The 12,383-nt window shown below is 35.7% G+C and overlaps 1 protein-coding gene across 1 annotated transcript in view; it reads right to left on the bottom strand.

Moving 5' to 3' along the window:
• Positions 1-12,383, bottom strand: part of LOC143461267 (HEAT repeat-containing protein 1-like) — a 76,945-nt gene that overhangs the window by 63,053 nt on the left and 1,509 nt on the right. The window contains exons 2-5 of the mRNA XM_076959121.1: positions 6,212-6,431; positions 5,966-6,107; positions 5,740-5,841; positions 288-422 (exon numbers count right to left, since the gene is read on the bottom strand). Of these exons, the coding sequence (XP_076815236.1) occupies positions 288-422; positions 5,740-5,841; positions 5,966-6,107; positions 6,212-6,431 (599 nt within the window). The remainder of the gene's footprint in view (positions 1-287; positions 423-5,739; positions 5,842-5,965; positions 6,108-6,211; positions 6,432-12,383) is intronic.

The following is a 12,383-nucleotide window of genomic DNA, read 5'->3' as shown; positions in this document are numbered from 1 at the left end:
ATTGCCAGCATCAATCACAGAGCTCTAATGCATATTTAATATACACATCAAGCACTGCAGTCAATGTAGCAATGTACTGAACTCTGTGGGCATCTGATTTTTTTATAACGAAAGTGGGTTCTGGGAGAAGGAAGGTTGAGAAACACTGCCCTATACCCCTGATCAGCTCGCCACTCTATTGGATTGGATTGGACCTGTTGGATGCAATTTGTATACTATACAGTAGTGTTTGCTGTAAAAATACAATAATATCTGATATTACTCTATGATATAAATTTTTTTTTTACTTTTAAAATGACTGGCATGAGATGAAGAAGATGAATTTCAGAGATGTCATCATGGTTGTTCACAATCGCTAAAATCATGCTTGTGAAGAAGTTCAATATCTGTCTACATAGCCATGCTTCCTCACTGGAATGGAGCTAGAAGGACAGACAAAGGAATTTTAAGCTACATTTTATACAATTTCCAACACATTAAAAAATAACAGTAAACATGACAAATTATTTGCCACAGCTAGAAATATCAGGAATGCAATGCAACCACTGCCAATGAACTTGTTTGTGCAGGACGTGCAACTGTGCAAAAAAAACCTGGAACTTAGACAAAATTATGAAGTATAAAAAAGTACCAAAAAGCGTTTCTTAAAGTGACTGCGCCTGGCAAAATCAGAACACAAGATCGCTCTATGGTTTACTATTTACTAGGATTTATATGTAACAAAAAACAGTTTACTTTCTTGATCTCTTTGCCACAATAATTGCAATACAGTGCTTCCTCCATTAACCGGCAATTCGATTATCGCTCTATTTTGCTACAGCATTTTAAAATAAGAAGGCTTTTTAACTAGCCGTTGGACGAATCGTTTCCGAGAAACTTACTTCACCGTAAATCCAATCATCACAATGCCGTACAATGCAATAATATACTTTATTACATCATTATTAAAACAATCAGGGGCTACTTTCCAGCGGTGAATCAGCTGCCGATTTGTAACTACACTGTACACGACAGGTAGGCATAATTGTTAAAGTTTTGAGATGGAGTTCTTGTTTCATCATTTTTATACTGTATTTTTTATACTGTACTGCAGGGGTCGGGAACCTTTTGGCTAAAGTGAGCCATAAAAGCTACATATTTTTAATTGTATTTCCGTGAGAGCCATATGATATTTTTCTAAACTTAAGGCAATTAACATGTACATTTTAAAGCAAAACCAACAATTGTAGACAACAGTAAAAGTGTGAATTTACTCTTTATTCTTCAGTAACAACGCTTTTTACAGTTAATGCGTCTTCTGGTGTTGCATGGTATTATTGATGGCTTTGTAGTCTGGTTGATACTTGGTGAGGTTAAGCTTCATACAAGCCTTAAGACTTCCATCAGTTAAACGAGATCGTAGGTTGGTCTTGATGTGTTTTAAGTGCGAGAACGACTGCTCACATGCGTACGTGGAGCCAAACATGGTCATGACAGCAGTACACACTCTCTGCAGTGTGTGATACGTGACAGGCAGCTCATTCTAGACTTTGACAATCAACTGGTCTACGGGTTGAAGTTTTTTCATTTCTGACTCAAATCTCTGACGGAAACACCAGGGATGTAACTCAAGTTGACTTCGTCCACAGCACACTCATGCGGATGAGTGATGAACTTAAAAAGAGAAGTGCGCTCCCGAAATTCTTCAAAGCGTTCTTTGAATGACTGCAGAAGATTAGTTGTGAAGCCAACCAGCTGCTGGATATTAAATTGTTGAGTAGGGTTGCTTACTATGAATGCATCTTTAAATGCTTTCAATGTTTCAAAATGTAACAGACGACCTGTTTCAATATCCGAAATAAATAACTCAAGCTTTTTTTCAAATGCAAACACTGCTTGTTGAAGAGATAATATTGTATTTCCAGTGCCTTGCATTTTCATATTTAACTGGTTTAAATGTCCAGTCATGTCCACGAGATAGTAAAACTTCCGGAGCCAGTCATTGTTAGTTAGCTCAGGATGCTTAACGTTATTCATTTCAAGAAAAGTCCGTATTTCTCTCAGGCAAGCTGCAAAACGGTTGAGCACCTTCCCTCTTGACAACCAACGCACATTGCTGTGCAAAAGCAGACCGGGATAATTATTCCCAACTTCATCCAGCGATGCTTTAAAGCTCGGGCAACGATGAAGTTGACCACCGAAATGACCACACCCATCACTTCACCAAATTGTTTGCCACACGTTTGAGCACAAAGTGCTTCCTGGTGCAGAATGCAATGATAACTTAGGATGGGTCTATTTTCATGTTCGCGAAGAAGCGCTACAAATCCTTTGTGTTTCCCCACCATACAGGGAGCACCATCAGTACACACTGAAATAAGTTTATCCAATGGCAGATTTTTTTCTTTAGCGAACTCAAGGAAAGATCTGAGTAAATCCTCCCCTCTTGTTTTTCCTTTCATTGGTAAGACAGTAAGACTTTCCTCGCGCACTATGTCACCCGTAACGTACCTTGCAATTACACTGAACTGGGATAAATGGCTTACGTCTGTCGACTCATCCAAAGCGAGGGAATAGTATGCCGCTACATTTATGTCCTTCAATTGTGTTTCCTCCACTTGATTTGCCATCATGCCATCAAGTCTTCAAATAGTTCATTAGCCACATCAAGCATAAATTTTTTACCATACTCGCCATCTGTGAATGGCTTTCCGTTCCTCACTATTGCTAAAGAACCAGCAAAGCTAGCCGAATTGCAGTCACCTTGCTGGACCCATGCACGTAGTTGCTGCTGACGTGCTTGCACTCCGCTTAGCAGTTCTAGGCACGCCTTCTTCCTGCTATCCCCCGCTGGATATTTTGATGCAAACATTGCATGACGCGAGTCGAAATGCCGTTTTATATTCGACCGTTTCATCGACGAAATTTTATCATTGCATATTAGACACACTGCAGAATCTGTTCTCCCGACAAAGGCAAATTCCTCTGTCCATTCTTGCTGAAATGTACGATACTCTTTATCTTTCTTTCTTTTAGACATCTCAGTAGTGCTCTAAAAATTAGCTTTGCCTATACAAAAAAGGGTGGGATCTTCTTATTCTTTACCTCACAACGACTTGTCTCAGCTACCACAAGGATAATGATTCCTACTATTATAATAGTCTACTCATCTACTGCAATAGCAAAACTCTGTTCAATAAAATAATCTCTCAAAAAACAACTCGATTTACTGAAATACTTTGCTAAAGAAGTTCAAGGTTTCAAGTTACATTAGCATTAGCGCAATTGTTACGAATCCATCTATTGTTTTGCATAATTGTTACGAAAGGATTGTTACGTTATGGAAAGTTACAAAAAAAGTTGCAGCAATATTGATAATTAAGATGCTAATTAAGAAGTGCCAGCTTAGATTATATCGGAGAGCCAGATGCCATCATCAAAAGAGCCATATATGGCTCGCGAGCCATAGGTTCCCGACCTCTGCTGTACTGTATAGCCTACCATAAATGTGTTGTGTTGTCATTTCGTTTTGACTTAAATGTAACAATTCAATTATATATCTGTTTTTTATGTTTATCCGGTCATGTTTCTGAAAACGTTGTTCTAACTAGACCGGATAATCAAGGAAGCATTGTATAGATATTGCTTTAGTTTCTATTATCTTGACGTCATGAAAAAATGTAACAAACACATTGTACAGTTGTGCAGGCCGGTTTTCCATCATATAATGGTAAGTACTTCTTGCTAAAATTATTAAAAATTTCTTGAGGTTATTATCAATAACATTGCCTACAAACTTCAATAATAGAGTTGTGTGGAATAGAATAATTTGTTACGCTACAATAAAACTGAACTAATAACAATTAACGTTGTTTTACAAAAATCTGATGTAAGATACTATGACAAGTTCTTTCAGGAAGTTCTAATAATTAACTCCATTTTCTTCACTGAAAACAGTTAATTTTGCCATTTTTATTAAAACACAATAAATAGAGTAAATTTATCCAAATTAATGAATTAAGCTGGATTCACACAGGGTTTTCACACTCACAAACTTGAGTTAAAAAAACATAAAATCTACTAAGCGAAATCTCTAAGCTAACCCTGTTGTAGAAAGTTGCCATTTTATCCTTATATTTCTGAATTCTCCTATTTGTTGCAATATATAGTGATTTAGCACCACACTATTGATATCTGACCTTGATTGCAGTAAACAATGTTAAACTTTCACCTCATATTTTACTTGTTCTTTTAAGACTAGACCCAGTATTCAACAGTTGCTGTCTGACCAACACATTCTTTTTTTGACTTGTGTTTCTTTGCCTGGGATCTCTTTAAGGGGCTTTCAAAACATTCAATATTTTAACTCATCGTCTTGTCTAATAATGCTGAGTAGAGATATACCAATGCCGGTTAGTACCGATACCAACGTAATGGCCTGTTTCAACATCGACATAAGCCAATGTTTGTAACCATTTACAAAACCAAAATTTAATGTGATGTGTTTTTTTCTTGCGCGCTGCGCCATATAATGTGCAATTTTTAGGTTTTCTCAAACCTTGACAGCTAAAATTCCACTTTTGCAGTTGTACTTTTGAAAAAAGTAACGAATCTCTGTACTGAATTACTTTTTTCAAGAAATTTCAATCTGTCCCGGTACTCGGTACTTCAAGTGATAATTTCAAAATTTTAACAATTATATTTTTTAAAACACATGTTAATTAATCCTTAATATTAACTTTAGCATCTGTTGATCTTTTTTAATCTAGAAATGAAGTAAAATTGCAAGCGATTAACATCACATATGTTTTGAGCTGGAGTAACCTTTACCTGGGGCATAATAGCGGCATACATTGCATTTGCAGCAGCATCTTTTACACAAAAAGTACCGGTAGCGACAAAGTATCAAACTACTTTGTTAAAATAGTCCCAGAAACATCTGTACATTTTTTTCAAATCAGTTTATCTGGTGTTGAATTTTGTATGGCTTTGTTAGAGTGTATTTTCGTAGAGTACACAGTCTTCTGTTCACGGTAAACTTTTTTCTAGAGCAGACCGCTTAAACGGTAAAAAAACCTCACACAAAAAGGATATGCAGTTAAACAATTTCGTTTCTCTTTCCTTACTAAAGATATTTAAACTACAGTATGTTACGTTAATTGCATAATAACAGAATTACAGTGTAGCAAAAGCATTTCGTGACCTGTTTATTCGGCTAAACAGATTTAAAAAATACTTGCCACCTATGGTCGATTTTTTATACCAGGAAGAAGCTTTATAGAAGTTATACCATTTCACCAATTAAAAATAATGTAACTATAATAACCGATTTGACTCCAGTATCATATAGGCTTTACAACAGTACTCAATTTCGTAACTTAATATGTAGAAAACTCAATGTGTTCCATATATCAATGTAAACTTCTCTGATTTTGTAACATTATGCTGACAGGGATAGAAAATAAAATACAGCATTCTGTTTCATACAAGAACAAGTTTATGACTTCTAATTAACTCCGGAGTGCGAGATGAAACTGTGTACTAGTGGTCTTCGGAGACTGCACAACATGCCTAGGGTGAATTTCATAGAAACATATATCGTATACAATAGACGAATATCGCTAGTCTGTCATATGCGAGGTCTACTGTATTGATAATTTCATTAACATTTTGCTTATGAAAGAAGAAAACAAGCTGAGACAAAACCATTAAGTGTACGTAGACACCTTAACATTGTCCTCGAATAGAAAGAAAACTTACCCGTACAAATGTTTGAACCATATCACAAACAAACTGAAGGAAAAATGATGATCTTCGACACTTTGTATGTAGCACAGCTTTGAGGTTTGACCTGTCAGCGTCCTGATAAAGAGCCAAGCGTAAATGTCGGTATGTGTATTTCAACGTTCAGAAAAAACTATAATATTTTATTATTGCACAATTGTAATGTCAAATTTAATATTATCCGATTACTTCACCGACTTACCGAAACATTGTGAAGCCAACTCCATTGGCTTTTTGACTCTTTTATGTCTAGCAGCTGGACAAATCGACTAAAAAGATTTGTATTCCAGTAAGGTAATATGCATCTCATTACAGCATCAACATTAAATGTGTGGATTCGAAACCTGTCACAAAACAACTGAAATGTTAAAAGTAATCAAATTTTATAGCAGCAGGATCATTTAACATTGATCACAAACAATCTGCTACTTATTCAGCAAATCTTTACCTGTATATGAGCCATTCCAGACATTTCTGAGCCGGTTTTAATTGGAAGTAGGGAGAAAGATGAACAAGAAAACTATTTATAGTTTTATCAAGCTTTCTGTTGAAACCTTTCGAATTTATTGATCTATCTGTAGACACAGATACTTCACTAAACAATGCCTCATAATACAGCAAGCGAAACTTGGGATCGATGGCACATAACTCCTGAAATCCATTTAAACCTAGAACAACATGACAAATATAATGTTACAGCAATATCTCTTTCTTGTTCACCATAAAGTCAATTTTCGTGATCGTGCTTTGTTACTGATCTACAGTCTTGTGAAAACAAACATTTTCTTTTCATTCTTTTCCTTTTCACATATTCAAAGAATATGATTTCTTGCAATTTATGAACAAATTACAATAATATTTCAAAATATGTTTCAAAAACAACCAATAAAACATTCCCAGCTGAACTCGGATACATTGCATCAAACTTTCAAATTCCAGCTACTAATTATAGGTTAACAAAAATGTGAAAATTATGCAATAATATTCTTCAGAAAGTTTTTGACTTTGATGTAAACGAATGAAGAAATATTCGCATATAGCACAGATCTGACAATAAGTAGATCACAATTTAGTATCTGACAGATCTGACATAATATAGCACAGATCTGACATCACAAACCCTCATAACATTTGCAAAAGGTGTTTCATGCCTTTAAAAATCATGTACATAATGATAAATAATATAATCATTTAGGCCAGTTAACTTTATTTTCGATTTTTGATTGCGATTTTTTGATTCTTGAGTAAATTACTTATGAAATAACACAGAACTATGAACAAACTACAAGAAAGGAACTATAAAATCACTAGGCTAAGCTCACAGCTACTGTATGAAGTTACTTAAATACAGATACTGTATAGATCAGGGGTTCTTAAACTTTTTGGCACACGCCCCCCCCCCCTTGACGGTACCTAAAAAATCCGCGCCCCACTTCATTGCAAAATAAAAAAGCATTAAACAAAACAACAGTTTATTTTCAATTAACTTTTATTAATGTGACGGATGTAGTTGTTTTTGGGAAACCAAATGTTTAATTCGAGGCTTTGTAGAAGATAATGCACATCTTTAATGAAGAATGTAGAAGATAATGCACATTTGTAATCTCTCGCGCCCCCCTTATGAATCTTACATGCCCCCCAGTTTAAGAACCACTCGTATAGATGTTTGTGGCATATAATTATAATGCGGTGGCCAGCAGGTGAATAAGTTATCAGATACAGAACAGTATGGCCTCACAGAATAAGTATAATGCTGGAAATATGTCACATGTTTTTCCAGTAATGGTACAAAACAATGCGCACTGGTAATGGACTAATGGCAAACATTCCATAAATTGCAGAAAATAAATGTGCAGATGTGTAACAACCAAATCTGAAGATAAGTTTGGTCAATCGTCGTGGTTAAAGGGTTTTCAACACAACAAAACATCCTTTTCCCGCTGTGATGTTTTTTGCGTTAAGAATAGCTACATAATTCAAAACATCCGATATTTATAAGCCCAGCTCCTGTACATCAAGAGTCTATTGACCAAACAAGTATCAGCGTATGTCTTTTCAACATGTTCTCTGTAGCAAGTTGCAAATCTGTTGCAAGTAGCCATGGACAATATCACCTATCAACTGCAAGTGAAAAGAAAATAATTAATTAATCAAAGCATGGAAGAACTACAGCATCCATTAATTTCTCTTTTCAAGTTAGGTTTTATGGGTTGCATCGCTATATTTTTCTCCTGTACTATTGGTTGTCTATCATTCCTGATCATTTTAATACATTTTTTGATAGCATTGGTCACCTTGCAATATTACTATACTTGTGTAATTACGGTGAATCCCCAGTAACAAGACCAACAAAGAGATCAAGTAAAAGGGGTCATGTCACCAGGAATGCAAGTATTTTGCTGTGTAATTGTTTGTTTTGTGTAAATGACAACTGTGGTAGCACTTATGTTTGTTTATTGACTCTCCTGCATTCTTCTCTTTTCAGAAGCTATAATAAAACTTACTGCAACTAGTTGAAATGACAGGTTTATTTTAGATCGTATATGCAATTGAGACACCTTGAATAGGCAAACTTGTGTAATCAGAAGGTCTGTTAAATAAATAGGCATCAAACACTGCAACTTAAGGTCCAAACGAAAAAATTTTTATACTCTTTGTTTTGAATTCACTTTAGAACCATTGAAAACATGTGACTCAACATAAGCGAGGTCTTTTGATACATATAACAAACAAATTTAGGCAAAATTACAAAGAACATAAGATATAAGATATCAACATAAGATACCAAAATTGAATATTTCGCAAGTTACTAGTTAGTCTTTGTTTTCTCTAACCAAGTTCAGCAACCCATTGATTGATTGATAGATTGATTGATTGAATGTGATTAAGTCACGCACTAGTATGTCATCATTATCTTCATCCTAGGACTGTTTTTGTTCAACTTGCTCAAATTTGGAACTGGTCACCAGTTTCACTGAACAGGAATGTGCAAGTGATTCGTCCATTTTTGTTTGACAGGTGCTTTACTTCATTCTTTCCTTTTTTACAAAGTGACTATTTCACTATTTATTTATTGTAGGTCACGCAGCTTGTTAAATACAGGCGGTTAGTTTAGAATAGGTACCTATGCAAAAAGTTGATTTCGGCTGTTTAAGGTTTTATTGGAGTTAGATTTAGATTAGAAGGTAGATTTAAGTTTGCTTTAGGTTACTGTGCTATAACATTTCAGTTAGGTTTGCAAGAAACTTCTGAAAAATAGTTTCGAACGTACAATTTTTTTCCAGTGAAACAGTGGCAGCCTTTTTTCTATCTATGGGATTCTAGGTTTCGATGTCTTAAAGTGTTTGATGGTTTGTTTGCTTCATCAAAAGAGTCATGTTTGTTGATAAAATACATGGTCTTAAAGACTAGGAAAAGCTTGCATGGAAACGATAACTTTTAAGTGAACAATTTGTGTTAAAACCCGACGAACATACCCAGTGCCATGACAAATTTGTTCAAGGCATTGTGACATAAAAATGTCACATTAATCAGAATAAGTTTACCGATCAGAGAGCTTGATTTCTCTGTAAATTGTTTTTTGTTTGTTAGTTACTTAACTTTGTTACTTAACCTGACGGTAAACTCCAAAGTTGTGAAAAACTTATCAGGAATCATGCGACGTTTTTATGTCAAAGAGCCCGAAACAATTTTGGATGACATCGGCTTCCAAAATATTTAGTCTCAATTTTGGATAAAATCCAGATGTGCAGTGCCTGGATTTTTTGGCAACAATGCCTATGATCACAAGGGTCATTGTTAAAGTCAAAGGGAACCGCCTGCGACATGACTACTGTATCCTTAACCATATGTAAAAACGTTGCACTTCAGAATTATGTTTTATACAGATTTACAGACTAGCTTGTCAAGATTGATGATTTTGTTACATATGAGTGAACACAAAACTAGTAACTTTCAAAAACATGTAACTTTGGTTACATGATCCGATTTTCAAAAAGAATGTGATGAGGATATTAAAATTTACAAGAATGCAAGTTTCATAAAAGTTTGACCTAGATTAAATGACATAGAATTACCTACCACTTTTCCGAAGAAAATTTCTTCCAAAATGTTCTCAGTATTGATTATTATCACCGCCCAACAAAAGAATTTTTTTTTTTGAGATGCCAGCGATTTTTAAACGGATTCAGGGTAATTTGAGGTCGCTGATTCCGAATTTGGCATTGGTTTTGCTGAATTGGTATTAGTTTTCGAGATATGGCTATTTTTTTATTTCAGCATTTTTCACTATTTCTGGTATTACTGACACTGTTTTAGCTATCACGTCAACGTTTGTGTTCAGGTTGGAACCTCAGAATAGACTAAATTGTAATTCTCATTAATTAAACCTGCCTTATTTGTTGATGTACTGACAAAAATTCGCTAATTTCTCCTGATTTCTTGAAATATTTAACGCACTTCAGTGCAATCGCTGACCTTGCTATCATCAAGTTTGGTTCTTTCGAGTTGTAGGTGTATAAAGCGTTACTCTTCTTGAAACTGGTTAGTTGCATGGGTATGTTTTTGCTTACTTTAACAATTTTGTTTTGTGCAGGATATATTCTTGCTATACCTATTAAGTACAATTACATAAATATGAGCTCATCACGACGTCGATGTGTAAACAGCCCAGATTCATTTTGCTACATTTGTGGGGAGTATACTGCTGAGATTAAAAGAAAAAACATCACTGATTTTGCCAAGCAAGTATACCTTGCATATTTTGGAGTGAAGCTTCGCGATCAAGATAAGCCTTGGGCTCCTAATAAGATTTTTAAAACCTGTATAGAGAGCCTGAGACTACCGAAAAATGGAAAGAAGAAAAGCTTAAAATTCGGAGCGCCTATGGTATGGAGAGAGCAGCAAAACCATCACGATGACTGTTATTTTTTGCAGCATCTGAGGTTTTATCTTCCAGGCTGAAGGAGAAGAACTATCTAAAGACGGATGCAAAGATAACAACGTACCGGACTAGAGAAGAGGAACTCCTTCCCTTCTTCCGTCAAGATGCAGACCTTGTATATTGCAATGATATAAATGGACTTCTCCTCAAAATGAAAGTTTTAGACTACAAACCGGAAGACTGGCGATTGTTTATGGACAGCTCAACCAGAAGTTTAAAATGCGTTCTGTTGCATAATGGCAACTGCTTTGCATCTCTGGCAATTGCTCATTCAACAAAACTGAAAGAAGAGTATGAAAATGTGAAATTAGTTTTACGGAAGATCTGCTATGCCGAGCACCAGTGGTCAATTTGTGTTGACTTAAAGATGGTGAACTTTTTGCTTGGACAGCAGAGTGAATACACTAAGTATCCCTGCTTTATGTGCTTGTGGGAAAGCAGGGCAAAGACCCAGCACTGGGTAAAAAAGGCATGGCCCACAACTTCCACAAGAGAAGATCTGGAAGTAGGCAAAGCAAATGTGATCAAAGAACCTTTGGTTAAAAGAAAGAAGATCATTTTGCCATCTCTCCATATCAAGCTGGGGCTGATGAAACAATTTGTGAAGGCTTTAAATAAAGATGGTTATTGTTTTAAATATTGTTTGTAGATGTTTTCCAAGGCTGACAACCGAAAAACTGAAAGCAGGCATTTTTGATGGGCCTCAAATTCGCAAATTAATCAAAGATCCAAATTTCGGAACAAGCATGAATAGTGTGGAATTCCTAGCTTGGTGTTGTTTTGTGTCTGTGGTGAAGAACTTTTTGGGAAACCGCAAGGCAGAAAACTATGCAGAGCTGGTGGAAAATATGCTCGAGGCCTATCAAAAGTTAGGGGCAAATATGACCATTAAAGTGCACTATCTCCACAGCCATTTGGATATATTTCCTGACAATTTGGGAGATTTTTCTGAAGAACAAGGGGAGAGATTTCATCAGGACATAAAGGTGATGGAAGAAAGATACCAGGGCAGATGGGAGAAAAACATGATGGCAGACTACTGCTGGAGTCTTCAACGTGATTGTCCTAGCTTCCGCCATAAAAGAAAGTCATACAAAAAGCGATTCACCAGCAACTACAGTCGAAATCGGTTAATCGCATACATCGGTTAATCGCATAGCATTGCATAATCCCAAACCATTCCCATTCACTTGTGAAGAAAATTCAACGGTTAATCGCATAAGGGTTAATCGTATAAATCGGTTAATCGAATAGGAATTCTTGATTGATTTGTAGACTTGTATCACTTAACCGCATATTTCCTTTGATGAAGTGTTAAGTTGCTGAAGATTATCCTCACCAATAAACAAAAATCAAAAAAAGGACTTCTCTACAGTGATTATGAACCACAAAACTACGTTTCATTTAAGGATTGTTACGGATCGTTACATCACAATAGAACAACAAGACTAATTTTTATTTAAGGATTGTTACGTCGCAAAGCGCAAACCACGTGTCGAAATCGAAAAGAAGGAAGCTCACTTGTTGCGTCATAATGCATTGTGTCATTCCAAAAAATCGCCGGAGGAGCAAGAATGCGTGCGCCGGTGTTTAAAAAAGAGAATAGCGGAGAAAATGTAGGAAATGCATACATCGGTTAATCGCATACATCGGTTAATCGCATAAAAAAGCTTGGCAA

Source organism: Clavelina lepadiformis, chromosome 5 (genome assembly GCF_947623445.1).
Source record: "Clavelina lepadiformis chromosome 5, kaClaLepa1.1, whole genome shotgun sequence".
Taxonomy (NCBI): Eukaryota; Metazoa; Chordata; class Ascidiacea; order Aplousobranchia; family Clavelinidae; genus Clavelina; species Clavelina lepadiformis.
Note: the sequence above shows the minus strand (reverse complement) of the source record. Positions and strands in the feature narration are given on the sequence as shown.